The sequence below is a fragment of the Callorhinus ursinus genome, unplaced genomic scaffold, assembly GCF_003265705.2.
Source record: "Callorhinus ursinus isolate GAN/ISIS: 27379988/994484 unplaced genomic scaffold, GSC_fseal_2.0 scaffold17, whole genome shotgun sequence".
Taxonomy (NCBI): Eukaryota; Metazoa; Chordata; class Mammalia; order Carnivora; family Otariidae; genus Callorhinus; species Callorhinus ursinus.
Window position 1 is genome coordinate 37,107,572 of NW_027397079.1, and position 18,885 is coordinate 37,126,456.

At 38.3% G+C, this 18,885-nt stretch overlaps 1 protein-coding gene and 1 long non-coding RNA gene across 3 annotated transcripts in view; one reads left to right on the forward strand and one right to left on the reverse strand.

Annotated features, from left to right (window-relative positions):
* LOC141374360 (uncharacterized) overlaps positions 1-18,885 on the reverse strand; it is a 54,274-nt gene that overhangs the window by 16,826 nt on the left and 18,563 nt on the right. The gene's annotated exons all lie outside the window — the stretch shown is intronic.
* Positions 1-18,885, forward strand: part of IDO2 (indoleamine 2,3-dioxygenase 2) — a 59,429-nt gene that overhangs the window by 8,257 nt on the left and 32,287 nt on the right. Inside the window, exon 2 of the mRNA XM_025886235.2 lies at positions 16,890-16,985. Coding sequence (XP_025742020.1) covers positions 16,890-16,985 — 96 coding nt within the window. The remainder of the gene's footprint in view (positions 1-16,889; positions 16,986-18,885) is intronic.

Consider the following 18,885-nt stretch of genomic DNA (forward strand, 5'->3'; position numbering starts at 1 on the left):
TTGATTGGGGCATTTAGCCCATTTACATTCAGGGTAACTATTGAAAGATATGAATTTAGTGCCATTGTATTACCTGTAAGGTGACTGTGACTGTATATTGTCTGTGTTCCTTTCTGATCTATACTGCTTTTAGGCTCTCTCTTTGCTTAGAGGACCCCTTTCAATATTTCTTGTAGGGCTGGTTTCATGTTTGCAAATTCCTTTAGTTTTTGTTTGTCGTGGAAGCTTTTTATCTCTCCTTCTATTTTCCATGACAGCCTAGCTGGTTATAGTATTCTTGGCTGCGTATTTTTCTCATTTAGTGCTCTGAAGATATCATGCCAGTCCTTTCTGGCCTGCCAGGTCTCTGTGGATAGATCTGTTGCCAATCTAATATTTCTACCATTGTAGGTTACATATCTCTTCTCCCGAGCTGCTTTCAGGATTTTCTCTTTGTCTCTGAGACTTAAGTTTTACTATTAGATGTAATAATAGAGGTGTTGACCTATTTTTATTGATTTTGAGAGGGGTTCTCTGTGCCTCCTGGATTTTGATGCCTGTTTCCTTCTCCACATTAGGGAAGTTCTCTGCTATAATTGGCTCCAATATACCTTCTGCCCCTCTCTCTCTTTCTTCTTCTTCTGGGATCCCAATTATTCTAATGTTGTTTCGTCTTATTGTATCGCTTATCTCTCGAATTCTGCCCTCGTGATCCTGTAGTTATTTCTCTCTCTTTTTCTCAGCCTCTTTATTTTCCATCATTTGGTCTTCTATATCGCTGATTGTCTCTTCTGCCTCATTTATCCTAGCAGTTAGTGCCCCCATTTTTTATTGCACCTCATTAATAGCTTTTTTGATTTCGACTTGGTTAGATTTTAGTTCTTTTATTTCTCCAGAAAGGGTTTCTCTAATAACTTCCACGCTTTTTTCAAGCCCAGTTAGTATCTTTAAAGTCATAATTCTGACTCTAGGTCTGACATCGTACTAATGTCCGTATTGAGTAGGTCCCTGGCAGATGGTACTACCTCTTGTTCTTTTTGCTGAGGTGATTTTTTTTGTCTTGTCATTCTTCCAGTAAGTGGTCGTTTCTCTGTTCAGAGAGTTGTTGCTACTCTCTTCTTCGATCTCCTGTTGAGTTCGTAGGTGTTCAGAATGGTTTGATCCCTATTCAGCTGAATTCCTGAGACCAGACAAAATCCAGGTCTCCTACTCCTCTGCCATCTTGCTCCTATATTAGCCCAAAGATATTCTTTCAGGAAGCTTAGATGCTTAGTATGAGTATTTCCTTCAAAGTCTCTCTGAAGAAAACAGTCAGGCTAATGAATAAGCAAATATTGTGGCTTTGGGGGAGGGGGCTGGCTTCGTTTTAAATACTCTACCCCACTGTTTCTATCCACTCTCAAATATTTCCAGGGGCTAATGTTTCAGTGTGGAAAATGTGTACCTGTCAGACTCCTGTCCATAAATATGCCACAAAAATCCTTTGCCAGGTCATGTGTCCTGTGACTGTGAATGAGTGTTTGGGTGGAGGGAGGTAGGAAGTAATTTTTCTTCAGACATAAAGAATACAAGGAAATCAGTTTAGTAGGAAAGGAAGGGCGTAACGGTAGATTATAGCCGTAGTTTAGATTGGTATGGAACAGAGATCTCCAGTGTTAGGCTCAGGAATTTGGATCTTACATCTGGCATAAACCAACTGGTGTTTGAATATCTTCCCAGCAGAATGTTAAGTGCAGGGTGGGTTAGAGCAACAGTCCCTGGACTGCACACCTAAATCACTGATGCCACAACCCCACCCCAAAAGTTAATTCGGAATCTCTAGCTTAAGTGGCTCAGTGCTTGGAAGCTACAGAATGCATTGGGGACAGTGCAGGTCCAGGTGAGAGATGAAGGTCTACACTTGAGAGGCTGGCTATAGAAGTAAAGGTGTCATGGCAGAAGCACTGAGTAGAGCTTGGAAGTAATTCAAATACAAAACCAAAGGATGCTTCTATGACCATAAACTTCTTGTCAACTATTTACTTTGATCCACCATTCTTACAAGGGCAGGAAAAACGCTTGATTCTTTCCTTCCTTCCTTCTTTTTTTTTTTTTAAACAGTTCTGAACTAAAGAGTTAGCTCCCAGGCATCATCCAGAAGTGACTCATAAATGAAAAATAAATGATGGAATTAGAATATCACTGTCTCTCCAAATGTACCAAATGTAAGGCATAGCTGCCACAAAAAAAAAGGCCACGGACAGTCACACTTCACTTTTCACTCCTGCTCCAAGTACCTCTTGATAGCGGGCTGTTTTCAGGCACTGTGGTGGATGCTGGTAGCGTGTGAGAGAAATCCAGTCCTGCTCCTGCAGTTCTGGTCTACTGGGGGTGCTGCTCTAACGGGGAGGACAGGATGGTCAGTGGAATCAGAGAGTATGCGACAAGATTGCCATTAGGGGAAACCTCCTAATCAGAGAAGAGCTTTGCTGAACCTGGCCTAAACGAAGGGCAACGCTGGGCAAGGGAGAAGACAAGGAATTTGGAGCTGAGGTCAGTTGTGAATCAGGTGTTTTCCCTGCATTCTAATCGTCTTTGGAATTTGGGCTGGGCTTTCCCTCAGAGGAGGGAAAAGATGTGATCAGACCAGCTCTTGTTAAACAGGTTCTGAAGAGGGGTGGTGGGGAGGCACTTCTGAAAGGCAAAGTCTGGAAGGTGGCAGGTATTGGAGAAGCAGTGACAGCCTGGAGGTAAAGGCACCAGCAGGAATGGAAAGGAGGCAGGAGCATGAGATCTCCCATCTGGAATGGCTGGGAGGATGCTTTCTGTCAAAAGGATTCTAGTGCTGAAGGGGAATTTAGTTGAAGGAGGTGGACTATAATGCTAAAGGGTCTACAGGATGACCTGTAGGCAATGGTAGAAGGGGCTAAAGCTGTTGGAGAGAAGAGAAACTTTAAGGACGGAAGGCAGAATTGGAAGTTCAGAGGTGATTCTGGTGCACACCAGAAGTGATGGGGAAAGCTTCCTGGAGAAGACAGAACTTGAGCAAGTTTGCAAGGTTAATTGGTAGGTTTGGATAGACAGAGAGGACTCCCTGACATGGTCATCATACCTAGACATAGTTTTAATGTTCTTGCTATTGGTTTGTCATACTTTATTTTTCTTCTGGATTGTTTTGGTAGCATTACTTACCATTTATTTGGGGTTTTTCTTAGTTTAATTTTGATCAAAATATTTATTAAACATATTCTATGTGCAAAAAAAAAAAGGAATATCAGCATCTTATCAAACCCAGTGAAATAAGGGATGGAGGAAAGAATTGTCAAAGGTGGCTCAGAACTGGACACGACACATCTCCTAATAGAAGTGCACATTCCTCACTGCCTATGAACTATTCTTGCCAAAAGTTCTAATGAGGTTGGCGGTGCTTCTGATGGCTCAGCGTTCCCAAAGATGATCTTTGTCCAGGGCTCAGAAGTTCTCACTGTTTGGCAATAAACCCCTAACTGATTCTCCAGCAAAAACAACAACAACAACAAAACAGACACACACACACACACACACACACACACACACACACACACACACACAAAGGAAACAAACTGAGGGTTGCTGGAGGGCAGATGGGTGGGGAGATGGGTAACTGGGTGATGGGCATTAAGGAGGGCACTTGATGGAATGAGTACTGGGTGTTATACACAACTGATGAATCACTGAACTCTATATCTGAAACTAATGATGTATTATACGTTGGCTAATTGAATTTAAAAATTTTTTAGAAGAAAAAAGGAAAAGGGAAATTGTATGTGTGCCATGGAGCAGGAGCAGGACTGGTGCCAGTAGTCATGGCAATGTTGGGAACTTTATTCTTTTTTATTTTTTTGAAACTTTTTTTCATTTAAATTTTAGGCAATTAACATACAGTGCAATATTGGTTTCTGAAGTAGAATTCAGTGATTCATCACTTACATATGACACCCTGTGTTCATCATAACAAGTGTTCTCCTTAATACCCATCACCCATCTAACCTACCCCTCACCCACCTCCCTCCATCACCCCTCAGTTTGTTCTCTATCGATAAGAGTCTCTTAGGCTTGTTTCCTTCTCTCCTTTTTTTCTTTTCCCCCTTACCTTTGTTCATCTGTTTTCTTTCTTAAATTCCACATATGAATGAAATTATATGGTATTTGTCTTTCTCTGACTGACCTATTTCATTTAGCATAATACAATCTAGCTCCCTCCATGTCGTTGCAAATGGTAATATTTCATTTTTTTTGATGGGTGAGTAATACTCCATTGTGTGTGTGTGTGTGTGTGTGTGTGTGTATACCACATCTTCTTTATCCATTCATTAGTCAATGGACATCTGGGCCCTCTCCATAGTTTGTCTCTTGTTGACAATACTGCTATAAACATCTGGGTGCTTCCCATTCCGTAGGCTGCCTTTTGGTTTTGTTGTTTCCTTCACTGTGATGAAGTCCCAATAGTTTATTGAACTTTATTCTTTATAGTAATCAAATATCTATTTGGGGAAAGTAGATACATATACTGTCCTGTGGAAATTCACAACCTTGATGGAAGCAGTGGACTCCAGATGCTTAGAAGGAGGAGTAGAATAATTGCCTCAGTACTATTTTATAGCATTGGAGGCTGTAGTTTTCAGACAGAAGTTGTAGGAAGGAAATATTCAAATATTTCCCTGAGAAATTATCGTCACCTCCCCTAGTTTCCAGGGCAAGACTGATCATGTTGAAGGGGGTTTGAGGCAGTGAGGGTAATATAGTAGAGAGAGAGACAAAGAGATACGATTATGTAATAGTTCAAGTAGGTCAATAAGGAAAAATGTGGATGGGGCATGGATATCTGTGCCAAAATTAAGGAACCAAGAAAGGGGGGCGCCTGGGTGGCTCAGTCAGTTAAGCTGCTGCTTCCCCCTCAGGTCATGAGCTGTAGTTCGGGGATCAGCCCCGCCTCAGGCTCCCTGCTCAGCGGGCGTCTGCTTCTCCCTCTGCTCCTCACTTCACTCTCATGCTGTCTCTCTCTCTCTCTCTCTCAAATAAATAAAATCTTAAAATAATAATAATAATAAAGGAAACAAGAAGAGCCAAAGGGGAAACCGGCAGACAGAGATAAGGAATTAGAAGGAGGGATAGTCAAGACGGTCCTCAGTCCTCTGGAAACTGGAGTTTTAAACAATGATGCCACTTAGAGTTTTCTGGTGCAGGATATCTCAGCTGCAGAGAAACATGCGACAACACGGGGAGACGAGCTGACGGATGCTAAGAAAGAATGAAAAAAATAGGAAAACACAAATATGCTCCTTTCATTCAAAATGAGGCTCAGGGCATTTGTTAGTTTCCCAGGACTGCTATGACAAAATTACCACCGTTTTGGTGGCTTAAAACAACAGAAATGTATTCTCACAGAGTGCTGGAGAGCAAGTCTGAAGTCAGGGTGTCGGCCAGACTAGTTTCCCTCCAGAGGCTCCACAGGAGAATCCCTACTGGCCTCTCCTTTCTTCCCATGGCTCCACTCTCTGCGTCCATCTTCACGTGGCCTTCTTTGTGTCTTCTTCCTCCTATGTCTTCTCTTCTTGTCACTGGAGCCACCTTAATCGAAGATGATCTCATCTTGCAATCATTAACTAAACTACACCTTTTTTCAGATAAGGTCACGTTCACAGTTTCCAAGTGGCTCTATCTTTCTTTCTTTCTCTCTCTTTTTCTTCTCTTTCTCTCTTTCTCTTCTTTCTTTCTTTGTTTCTTCCTTTCTTCCTTCCTTCCTCCCTTCCTTCTTTTCTTCGTTTCTTGGTGGAGGCATACATTCAATCCACCATGGGGAGTGAGATGAAAAGATAAAGCATTAGAGGTAGAGAGGTGCCTGAGCAACCAGAACTACGATTGTCCTAAGACCTGACCACTCACGCCTGGGACAGTGAAGACAATGAAAAGCAGAGTGCAAGATATCAAATGGTCAACAAGCCAAGGGACAGTTGAATATCACTGACCAGTTTTGTCAGCATAATGTTAGCTCATGTTCACCAAATGACCTCGATATTCTGAAGAAAAGTCACATCCTCTGCTGTAAAATTGTACCTTTAAGGTCAGAGGAAAGCTGGAATATGATAAAACATCATATGGGCAATAATTACGTGACCACGGTTACATGGGAAAGAATTGTCTTGTGCATAAATTTAAAAGGCTATGCTAGAACCATGTTGCTGAAACTGTGGCCTTTGCAGTAGGAAGAGGGAAGAGGAGCAAAGACATATTCTTGAAAGCGCATGAGTACCAAGAAATTTGACTGTGTTTTTATTCTCTGGAAATAAAAACAAAAATTTCATGTTGTGATGATAATTTGCAATTGAAAGATGTTTCCATAAAATCAGATTTTAGTTTCTTTCTTCGTTTTTTTTTTTTTTCCAACTGAAGTCTTTGGATCTTTGGGAAATTATTCTCTGCGGTCCATGATGTTTTTTCTTCTTTTAAAACAATTCTAGTTAAGAAACAGTGGATAATTGATATGACAAATTCTGATTAATGGCATAGGCAAGCTCTATACTAGTCGTATTGATTTGAGTTTGAATTCTAGCTGAAACTCTTAACCAGTATTATAACTAACAAGTTGTATTTAGTCTCTTTGAACCTGATTTTTTCTATGTGAGGATAACACTTCATGGGCATGTTGCAAGGACGAAAGTAAGAAATCAGTAAAGGTTAGATATTACTGATCTGTAAAGCCCCTTATAATTCTGACACTCTGGTTTGAGTCTAGAACTCAATTCTGGGCCAAATCAGGCCCTGGGGCTTACTGACAACAGGGTAAGTTAGGACAATACAGCCCAGAATTTCTAAATCATGACCAATTTGAAATAGAATATTTGATCCCATTTCATACCATAGTTATGCCAATATTTATCAAACTATGCTTCTTAATTTGCTTTTGAAACATGGTTACCATGAATATCTCCCAACTACTTTTAATAACATCTTATGGCTTTATTATTGATTAAATTCTTTCAAATACATATAATCTCAGATTAATAAATCCCATAAATTGACAATCCACTGTTTGATATTTTACTTCACATTTCTTTTTACTGTTTATTTACTTTTATCTTTAGAAATTGGGAGACTACTGAAGTATGATGGCTTATCATTAGCCACAATGAATGATTTTATGGAAAAATGTTCTAAATGTGGCTATTTTATTACAAAATTAATAAAAGCATATTAAATAAATATTGGAAAAATTTAAAAATATATAAAAATTATTCATAGCTCCACCACAGAATCAAAATACCTTTGGTGTTTGAGGGCAATTTACCTGTGTGTGTGTATGTTTGGGTATGTGATTGTGTGTGTGTGTGTGTGTGTGTGTGTGTGTGTGTGTGTGTTTGCAAAGTTGTAAGGTTGTAATCCTATTGTATATCCAAACCTGTGCTCTGAATGTTTAACCCGATGCTATAAAATAAACATTTGCTTAAAATTAATCAGTCTTAATAACATAATTTTAATGCTTTCATCAAATCCCATTTGCACAATATAACACTGCAATTTTAATGGCATTGGACTGGGGCGCCTGGGTGGCTCAGGGGGTTAAGTGTCTTTTTTCAGCTCAGGTCATGATCCCAGGATTCTGGGATTGAGCCCCACATCGGGCTCCCTACTCGGCGGGGAGCCTGCTTCTCCCTCTCCCTCTGCTGCTCCCCATGCTTGTGCTCTCTCTCTCTCAAATAAATAAATAAATAAATAAATAAATTCTTAAAAAATATAAAAATAAATAAATGGCATTGGACATTTGGGTTAGTTTCAATTTCCTCTCATAAATAAAACTGATACATAAAAACTTGGGTGTCTGTTCCACCCTTGATGTTTTAATTCAAACCAAACCATTTACACAAAAATTCTGTTACTTGTTCCTGAAAATATCTTTTCATCACTAGCTAATTTTGAGGGCAGTTATTTAGAACTCTTCCGCATCCTACTTTCTAACCTCCAACCATTTGCTCTCTCTCTAGTGTCAAATTAATGACCTTCTCTGGATTTACTATTCTCTCATTTTTTTTTTACTGGCTTTTTATTCATTGTTTCAACTTAGTATTTTTTCTCTATTTTCTACATTTAAGGGCACGTAGGTAGATGCTTAGAATACAATAGAAGACCAAAACAAAAGATTTGGGCGTCTAGATAGACTAGTTACTTTAGTGCCAATTAAAAGTTATTGTTTGTCTAGTGTTTATTATGGGGAATGACTGTGCTCCCATTCTAGGTGGAGAGAGGGGCGTGAGAAGGTGAACTGCTCTCTATGGGAGCTGCTATCCATTGCTATTCAGCTTCTGTCTCAAATCTATTTAACCATCCCTCAGGGAAAAAAACAAAAACAAAAACAAAAAAAGAAAAAGTAATGAAAAGAAAAGATTTATTGTCAAGTCCCTTCTCTTTCAAAGCGCTTTAGCCATACTTTGGTATGTCCTCCAGCAGGTTACGAAAATATTCTCTCCAAACATCTTCTATATTTTTTGTCTGGTTCTCCTGATTTCATGTATAATAATAACTTTCTAATGTTAAAATATACTCACAACAATGCTCAAAATTGATTGGTCTTTTGACATACTATTGAATTCAGTTAGATAATATTTTGTTTAAGGATTATCCTTTTCTTTTTTTTTAATTTTATTTATTTTTGAGAAAGAGAGAGAGTGAGTGGGGGGAGAAGGAGAAGCAGACTCCCTGCTGAGCTGGGAGCCCGATATGGGACTTAATGCCAGGACCCTGGGATCATGACCTGAGCCGAAGGCAGATGCTCAACTGACTGAGCCACCCAGGTGCCCCAGGATTATCCTTTTCTATTCATAAATAACAGTAGTGTTATTCTTTCAAGGACTACTCCTTAAGTTGTTTTCTTCATAAGATTCATTAGATGCTGTCTCATTTTTTTCTATGCTCCACACAGAAAATAAATATGTCCTGAGACCTCTTGAGACTAGAGAAATTTTAGTAAGTTTTTAACTTCATTTTCTATTTTTTCTATGCTTATTGATTCATTTAAGTTTCCTACTTCTAAATAAAAAAAAAGATCTTTTAGTGTTCGAAATGGCGATTCAATTCATTCCTGTATTTCGTTAAGAGTTGAGTTTTTCTTATTTCCTATTATAATCCCTTTATAATATATGATATAATAGTAGTAATTACTATTTAGTAAATGCTAACTTGGTACTCTGCCTGTGTTGACCTTAACTACATTTTTCTCACCTGAGCCTCACAATAATCTTCACTAGTCACAAATGATTCATTTGAGAATGAGTGGATTCAGCTTTATCTCTGAAATGTATTTCCTAGCTATCCACCCTCATGTAATCCACCATTATTTTCCCTTGGGCTTTTGCCTTCTACCTTGTCTCATTTCCACTTTTGCCCAGCTATACAACACACTGCACAGCAGTCAGAGTGATTTTTTAAAAGGAAAATCCAGCCTCCTCACTCCGATCTTTAAAACTATTTTTCTACTCTTTAGAACAAAACCAAATGTTTTGGTGTAGCCTACAAGGTCCCTCATGCTGCTTACCTATCTCTTCAAAGCCATCCGGTAATTTCTTTTACCTCACTTGACTTTGTTGCAATGTCAGATTGCTGCTTTCCGTTGACACAAAATCTTTTATTTCATTTATAGCCATCTGCTTACAATATTCATATTGTCATCCAGCTTTGCTGATATTTCCCTGGTTTATTTTTACCCAAACTTTTATTTTTAAACTTTCTGTGTTATTTTCTTAACTGGAAATTTTAGTTAACTTAACCTAAGTGCTAATCTAAAAGACTTTATTATTCCTATAAGATAGATCCTTTTAGAAGTCTACTCTATTTTATATTATAAATGTGTTGAGAAAAATTATCCATAATAGAGTAAAAGGGTAGCTGTGGTTCATTTAATACCATCCTGGAGCCCTAACAGTTTCACCTGAGAATTACTTAATCATCTAAGGATTGTCCCTTTGTTTGCTATGCTACTTAGTATTAATTATGGCCCAATCTATAAGGTTACATATTAACTTGATTGTTGTACAAAAAGCTACAATTAATTTCTGTTGAGTAGAAGATATACCCCTAAAGTTACAGACATTAACTGGATCATTGTTATTATTAAGCCTAATAATTTGATTTCAACATTCTTTTTTTAAAACTCTGTGAATACCCAGTTTAACAAGTGCTTTTGAACCAACTTTACCATCCTGCTGATTTCCTCATTAAGGAACCAAATGTATTTTGGACATACATTCTCTATTTGTGTGAGTAATTTTTTTAACTTTTTTGAAAATTATACTTTGATAGATGTGTAAGTCTAGCAAAAGAATAACATAAAGTAGGAAATTGGTTTTTATAAAGGAAAGAGGGCCAAATATTTCATTATCTATGTCCATCTTAGTCCTGGAAGTTCCAGTTACTGGAATGAGAGTTATGAGAAACACACAAAGTTTCAATTTGATGGTTGTAACCATCTCCCATCCCCCTATGTCCACCTACTCTGAGGTGGTATTAACTGCACTGAACTCTGAGTCAGAGGAGGTTGTATAATCTCAGGAAAGTGGAAAGCCATCCAACAACTCTGAGCTTTATTTCAAGATGGAAATGAGATAATACGTTCTTTTGTTTTATGATTTTATTTATTTGAGAGAGACAGAGATAGTGAGAGAGAGCACAAGCGGGGAAGAGAGGGAGAAGCAGGCTTCCCACAGAGCAGGGAGCCCGATGGGGGCTCGATCCCAGGACCCTGGGATCATGGCCTGAGCCGAAGGCAGACACTTAAGGACTGAGCCACCCAGGCGCCCTGAGATAATATGTTCTAACCCAGAACATGTACAACGCAAATGTAGATGGATTACAGATGTAAGCATCAACAATTAAACTAGAAATAGCCTAAAAGAAATACGGTTGGGATGAGAAGAACTTTCTAAGCATAATGTAAAAACCCAATGGCATAAATGAAAATACTGGTCCATTTGACTACCCTGTTGTGAATGTCTGTTTCACACACCTACACAAAATGCAATGATCAAAGCATATGAAAAGATATTCAAACTCGTTAATAACCATGGAAGGGTTAATGTATACAATAGTATGATAGCATGTACAGTTTCTGGAAAACTACATAAGAAACTTGCAAGTGTTGTCATTACTAGATGGGAGGATGAGAATTAGGGTACTTTTACTTTCCATCTTATAAATTTTGTGCTTTTGGACTGTTTTACCATAAACATTGATTGCATTATTTTTAATCATTTCCAAAAGAGGTATATTTCTTGTGAGGTTAATGTTTATTAAATATTAAAATAATTATAGGGCGCCTGGGTGGCTTAGTTGGTTAAGCATCTGCCTTCAGCTCAGATCATGATCCCAGGGTGGGTGGCTCAGTTGTTATGCCTCTGCCTTCGGCTCAGGTCATGATCCCAGGGTCCTGGGATCGAACCCCTCATCTGGCTTCCTGCTCGGCACGAAGCCTGCTTCTCCTTCTCCCACTCCTCCTGCTTGTGTTCCCTCTCTCGCTATCTCTCTCTCTGTCGAATAAATAAAATCTTTAAAAAAAAACATATATGTATTATTTGTTTCTGGTGATGGGTATTAAAGAGGGCACGTATTGAATGGAGCACTGGGTGTTATATGCAAACAATGAATCATGGAACACTACATCAAAAACTAATGATGTAATGTATGGTGATTAACATAACATAATAAAATAAAATTTAAAAAAGCATAACAATATGAAAAAAGTTTGGTAAAGCTAAGCTGGTACTCCCATTATATATCACATACTATAATTACAATTATAAATTTATGTAATTTTTCTGTTAGAAAATCAAGAAGCGGTTTTCAACCTTTCCATGTGAAGAATCTTTAATCCAGCAAATCCACTTTCAGAAATTTGTTCTAATAATAAGAAAATATCCAAAATTACATGTATAAGATGACTGTTTCAGATTTCTTAATAGGGAAAAATTAAAAACAATTAGTAATATGCATTAATAGAATACTGGAATACCATACAAGTTTTAAAACAGATGTGTTAGATATGTGTGAACTGACAGAAAAGGGTGCTATTTCATGAAAAACTCATCAGCTAATCCTGTCTCCTACCTTGTAATTAAAAAAAAAAGTCTGATAATGAAAAAATAATTAACAATTCAATACTTTCTTCTGTCTCTAGAGGAAAAGCTAAAAAGAAATGCTACAATCTTAATAGATTATGAAATATCTTTAAAAACCTTTCTCCCCTTCTTGATCATTTTCAAGGTCCCCACATCAGTGGTTTTCAAACTTTGGAGTACATCAGCTTCACCTGCAAGGTTTGCTAAAACACACACTGCTGGGCCTCACCCCAGAGTCTCTGATTCAGTAGGCCTGGGGTGGGGCCTGAGAATGTGCATTTCTAACAAGTTCCCAGGCTGTTGGACTAGGGACTACACTTTGAGAGCCCAGATGATTGCAAAAGCTCATGATTTTCTTGTGTTTGTGGGTGATATACAGAAACTCAAACATTAGAATTTTTGATTTTTTTTCTTTTTTTCTAATTTTTATTGAAATTCTATTTAGTTAACATACAGTGCAATATTGGTTTTAGGAGTAGAATTCAGTGATTCATCACTTACTATGACAGTGCTTATCACATCAAGTGCCCTCCTTGATACTCATCACTGGGCAACCCCTCCCCCACCCACCTCCCTCCATCACCCCTTGGTTTGTTCTATGTTTTTAAGAGTCTCTTATGGTTTGTTTCCCTCTTTTTAAAGAAAGGAGAGGAAAAAACAGGAGGAAGGCAGAGATTCCTCTGGGAATCTAAGGGAAAAGGAAAAGGAAATACTCCACTGCAGCCGAGCTGAAGGCAAAAGGTAGTATGTAAGGATTTCCATGCGGGTGAGGAAAGCAGAAATCCAGGAAGCCTCCATTTAATTTTCAGAATAGGATTCCTTGTCTAGGCATCAAAGAAAGAAGGCTGGAGGTGATGATTTGGTTACAACTTTCCTTCTTAAAATCCACTTTATTTTTTTAATTTATTTTAAAGATTTTATTTATTTATTTGAGAGAGAGTAGAGAGAGTGGGGGAGGAGGAGCAGAGGGAGAGGGACAAGTAGACTCCGTACAGAGAGCAGAGCCCCAAGTGGGGCTCAATCCCATGACCCTGAGATCAAGACCTGAGCCAGAATCAAGAGTCAGACATTCAACCGACTGAGTCACCCAGGTGCCCCTTAAAAACCTACTTTAAAAGGACCCTTTTAATATTATGACTCTGCACCTTTGATTTTTCTTTTATGAAGATAATATTCCGTTATCTCTGTAAAATTGTATTCAGTTTTTGTTCATAAAACATATGCATTGGGGCGCCTGGGTGGCTCACTCGGTTAGGCATCTGCCTTCAGCTCAGGTCATGATCCCGGGGTCCTGGGATCGAACCCTGCATTGGGCTCCTTGCTCCGTGGAGAGCCTGCTTCTCCCTCTCCCTCTGCTGCTCCCCATGCTTGTACTCTCTCTCTCTGTCAAATAAGTAAATAAAATCTTTAAAAAAAATGCATCATACAAATGAGAAACAAGTTGCCAGTTCAGAGACCATTTACCATAGACGTCTCTGCCTTTATTCTTGCTAATATTCTCAACTCTGCCTCCACTCTGCAAATCCCCAAACTTGTGTCAATGTAATTATCAGCCCTCTTCAATTCTGCACCTACTGCTGAGCGCTGCTGGGGAAGATTATACTACCATGCTTATAAACTTTTTCTCCCAGGGAAAAGAGCGGGAGAGCAAGGTAGACTCCTTCCCAGAAGCAGGGGTATTGTGTGAAGAACACCTGAGGATGGGATGCCTGGGTGGCTCAGTCAGTTAAGCGTCTGCCTTTGGCTCGGGTCATGATCCCTGGGTCCTGGGATTGAGTCTTGAATCTGGCTCCAGCAGGGAGCCTGCTACTCACTCTGCCTCCCTCTCCCCCTCCCCCTGGTTGTGCTCTCTCCCTCTCTCTCTCTCTCTCTCTCTGACAAATAAATAAGTAAAATCTTAAAGGAAAAAAAAGGAACACCTGAGGAGGAGAGTGTGATGGAATTTTCTTTCCATGACATCTCAATCTATAGCAAAAATAAAAATAATATGATGCCGGTATAATCTGATTTGTTGTGAAAGCTAGTAGGGGGTTCTCTGTCCTGAACTGATTCAGTTTTAAAGATAAAAAAGAGAGGATTAAGTAAAGTCTAATTTTCAGAGATTGTGGATTGAACGTTAGATTCACCCAGGTTATGAATTAATTAGGAGTTTGAACCCAATTTTGTCTCAGATTCTGAGAGACAGAGGACCACCTCCAACAAGTGATTCATAGGTAACTTATAGTTCCATACCTCTCCAAACTTATACTTTTCAAACTGCACTGGGTCTTATGTAGCATTATAAGATAGTATAATGTACATAATATAAGGCATATTAGAATGTACTGCTTGTATTTTTTATGTTTAATTTCCTGTTCCTTCTCCCTTCTAAAATTAATTTAACACCAACCCTTTTCTTCAACTCATAGAACCTGATCATCACTCCCATTTAATAACATATTGAGTCCATAAAGAGCAAATTCCCTCCAGCTCCAGGCCTCCTCCTTCTATCGCTTCAAAGCAAGATGCTTCACTTGGCCTCTTACTGCCCTGTTCGCCTTCCTCTGTGACATTTTGCCTGCGGTTACTCCCGTCTGTCCTTTATCTTCAAAGTCTCCTCTTTCAAGACTAAACTGCTCAAGGTTCTCATTTTAAAATTGAGATAGCTCTCAAACCCACATGCCTCCTTGCTAATGCCCAAGACTCTCCTAAAGATAGTAATTAACACTTTCGGTCTCTATGCTCTCACTTCCTCAACACACTGAAATTTGAACCCTGCTTCCACGACCCTAACCTAAATTTCTGTATATAGAAAGACTGATATACATGAGTACCCGCTTAATTTTTTTTTTCCATAGGAGACAATCTTCCTTTAACTTTCTACTGATACACCTGACCTTCTGATGAGTCCCTTCTTTGATGTCTTCTAATGTCTTCTAAAGTATTGACTTCTGTAGGATGATTCGCTTCTGGCCCGTCGAACTTCATTTTGATCTGTGTTGCTGGATTCACTTCCTCTGCCTGCTTTGTCAGTATTCCCCAGTGTGATGATCTGGGCCTTCTCCTTTCACTTTGGGACTTCTCCTGAATGACTTTATACACTCTTGTGGGGTTTTAACTACATGGGGAGTTTTTAACCACAGTTATGCCTCCCACCTGTGCATTTCTAATACTAGTTTTTATCCTGAACTTCAAACTGCAAATGCACTTGCCCGGTATGTGGCCATATCTTGACATTCCACAGACATTTTAGGCTATAAATATTGAAAAATAAATTCACGATTTGTATGCTTTCTCTTTGACATCCCCCTGCATTTCTGTTTCAATCTGTGTTCCAATCGCTACATTCAGTAACCTATTTTCTAAACCCGGAAATCATCCTTACGGCCTCTCCTTCTTAACCCAGAGACACAACATTCAGTTGCACAGTTTGTGCTCTGAAAAAGGAGGCCCAGACCATAGGGATAGATTGGGAGTTGCCAAATTTTTCTGCAAAGGGCCAAATAGTAAATCCCTGAAGTTTTGCATACCATACAGTTTTTCTGTCGCAACTACCCAAGGCTCTGCTGCTGTGTTGTGAAAGCAGCCACAGACAATATGTAAACACACAAGTGTGATTATATTCCAAAATAAGTTTATTTACAACAATAGGTATAGTGTGCCATTTCCTGGGATGGAGTTAGGATTGCTGAAATTCAGCCTATGTTCTACTTGGCTAAACCCTGGGTCCAGCACAGGTAGTGCTGTTAGTCTAGAAGTCACCTTGCCCTTAGCCCCCACCTTTAAATGTAATCATCTCATCATTTTAATTTTACTTTCCAAATATTTCTCTTTTTTAAAGATTTATTTATTTATTTGAAAGCAAAAGTGCAAGCAGGGGGAGGGGTAGAGGGAGAGAAACAAGCAGATTCCTCCTAGCCGAGTGCAGAGCTCGATGCTTAATCTCACCACCCTGAGATCATGACCCTGAGATCAAGACCTGAGCTGAAATCAAGAGTTGGACACTCAACCAACTGAACCACATAGGTGTCCCTTTCCAAATATTTCTTGAATATTTCCTTTGTAAATTCACTGTCATTGCCTAAATTTAGTCCTCAAATAGTACTTGAAAGCCTTCCTAGTCTGATTTTATATCTTCAAATCTTACAAACAAAATTATCTTTCTAAAATTCAAATTAAACCATGTTACTAACTACATGAAAAGAAAATTCTTATGTGCCTTATAAAAAGCACATTTGGTCTGATTTTCTGGTCTCATTATCAATCACTTTTTCTCCTGAGCTTTATATTCCAATAACACTGAGTCACCGGTAGTCCCCTGTAGTCCCAGGAAGCACAGTTATCTCTCTATCCACTATCTCTTCTGTTTTACTGCCTTCCCATTTTCAAACTCCCCCCTAGCAAAGTCACTTTCAGACTCCAACACTGGCCCCAATTGTCATATTTCTACAGATACTTCCCTTTAATTTCCCACAACTGCTGACAGAACTAACAACTTCTCTTCTTTTCAAGTTCTTAAGCTTATACACATGTCAGTAATTGAACATATTACACTGCATTGGGATATATCTGACTGCATTTTTTTTCTGCCTTACTAGACCACATGCTCCTTAAGCCCCAGGATTGTATTCTGGTCATCTGTGTGTTTGCAATGCTTAGCACAGGGCCCAGCATAGAGTGAATTCTCAATACTTGTTGAACTGAACTGACCTGAATTTTAATTTAAAACTGAAATCTGTAAGCAGCTACTCCCCCAGGCTGCTCCCCCAAGAGGTCTAAAATACTGAGATGTTTCCATTTTGAATGCAGAAACAACTTCCAGATTATTTTAGGCCTTGGATGGAAATTGCCAACGAACTCCCTCATTTGATTGAGAGTCACCAGCTTCAAGCTCGAGTGAACAAGGTATATATATTTTTTTATTCTTCTCTTTAAGTTCTTCTTTTTTTCTCTTTAAGTTCTTCTCACCATCCTATTTTCAACCCCACACCACATTTCTTTATCAGCATTATGAAAGTGGGTCAGTGGACCCAGGGACACCAATCATTGCCATTGAAATTACCAAGAAAGCTACCTCACCTTTCCTGAAGAGTGGAATGATATTACATCATATTACACACGCATTTCCCTAAGTCATGCTTAGCATTACATATGTGGGTAAATAGATAAACATATGCAGATAAATCAATATTATATGGATATGGATATATGTAATATGTGTGCACACACAGGCACACGATACAGTTCCTAGCTTTGTCCCCTGTGAAGACCTAGGAGCAGTGGCTCCCAGGAGCAATGGGCAAGCCCAGTGTCAGGACAAATAACCTTTCTCCAATAAAAGGAACTAGGGCTCCTTGGAGAAAAGGCTGATTATAAACTTGGGACAGGGCAAATGCAAGATGAAACATCTTGCACTGCTGGAAAGTAAAGGAATTCTAACAAACAAACACGAAAGGTTGGGACGTGTCAAATGGGACACAGAAACCAACCTGAAAGAGCCCCCGGTGGCCCATATGGAACAATATAGCAAGTAAATAAAGTAGCATTGGGTTATAATCCAAAGTATAAAATAAATATATGTCTGTCTATAGTGATATTTTTTAAAGATAATGTATGAAGAACCCAGATTTTATTAACCATCCATAAGAACTAAAAAAAGTAAATTATCAGTCAAATCAAGAAATATGAAAATATACTACCCAGGCACTTTGTCTCAAATGTTCAAAAATTATTCTAGCATCCTGAATCTAAATCAGAATAAAGGACTCAGGAAAGATGAAAAATGAGTATTTAAGAAACATCCCCAAATAATGAAATTAATGAAATATACAGTCAATTTTTTGGGGGGAGGGGTACAGTTAATTCTTAGTAATCACTGCTAATGTGTCTGTGAAGTAAGAAGGAATTTCTAAAATAATTTGTGCATGCCATGTGTGTGTATGGACATAGTATTGTGGCCAAAGTGCATTAACATGATGATGGAGTTAAAATTCTACATTTATTTTTAACAAGATGTTAAAAAAAAAAAGATGTGGAAGTTGTGAAAGTAAGATAATGTTTAGTTTATCATGTCATGTTACATAGTAAATGAACAAATATATGTATATTTAACAACAGCAAGGGGAGAAGATTTGCCTTATCAGTTATCATGACATAATACAAAACTACAAAAATTAAAACCAGATGATATGGGGCCAGCAATAAACAAAGAGGACCACTGGATTGGCTACTTTTATCATAAACAAAAATAAATTCATTCCAGATGGGTTAAGAACTTATATGTAAAAGACAAAAATTTAAGTTATAGAAGAGAATTTAAAATATGTACTTGGACTAAGGAAGATTTCCTAATGACTAAAACTGGGATATTTTTCTGATAGGCTTCATTTCATTAAAATAGAACCTCCATTCATCAAAATAGACCATAAAGAAAATGAAAAGCCAAGCCATAAACTGAAAGATGATGTTATCACATATATAACTGAGAAAAAAATTTGTATCCTGGATATACAAAGTCCTGGAAATAAAACAGAAAGACAAACAACCAAGTTAAAAAAAAAAAAGGTGCTAAAAACATGAACAGTTTGCAAAATAGCAAACATGACTGACCAAGTGACATATGAAAGATGCTAACCTTTATTAATAATCAGGAAAATGAAAATTATAACTTTAATGAGATTGCATTTTACAACTTCTGTATTTACTTTCCATCTTAAAACACAAATATGAAACCAAGTTGATTATTTTTTTTAAAGATTTTATTTATTTATTTGATAGAGAGCAAGAGAGCACAAGTAGGCAGAGT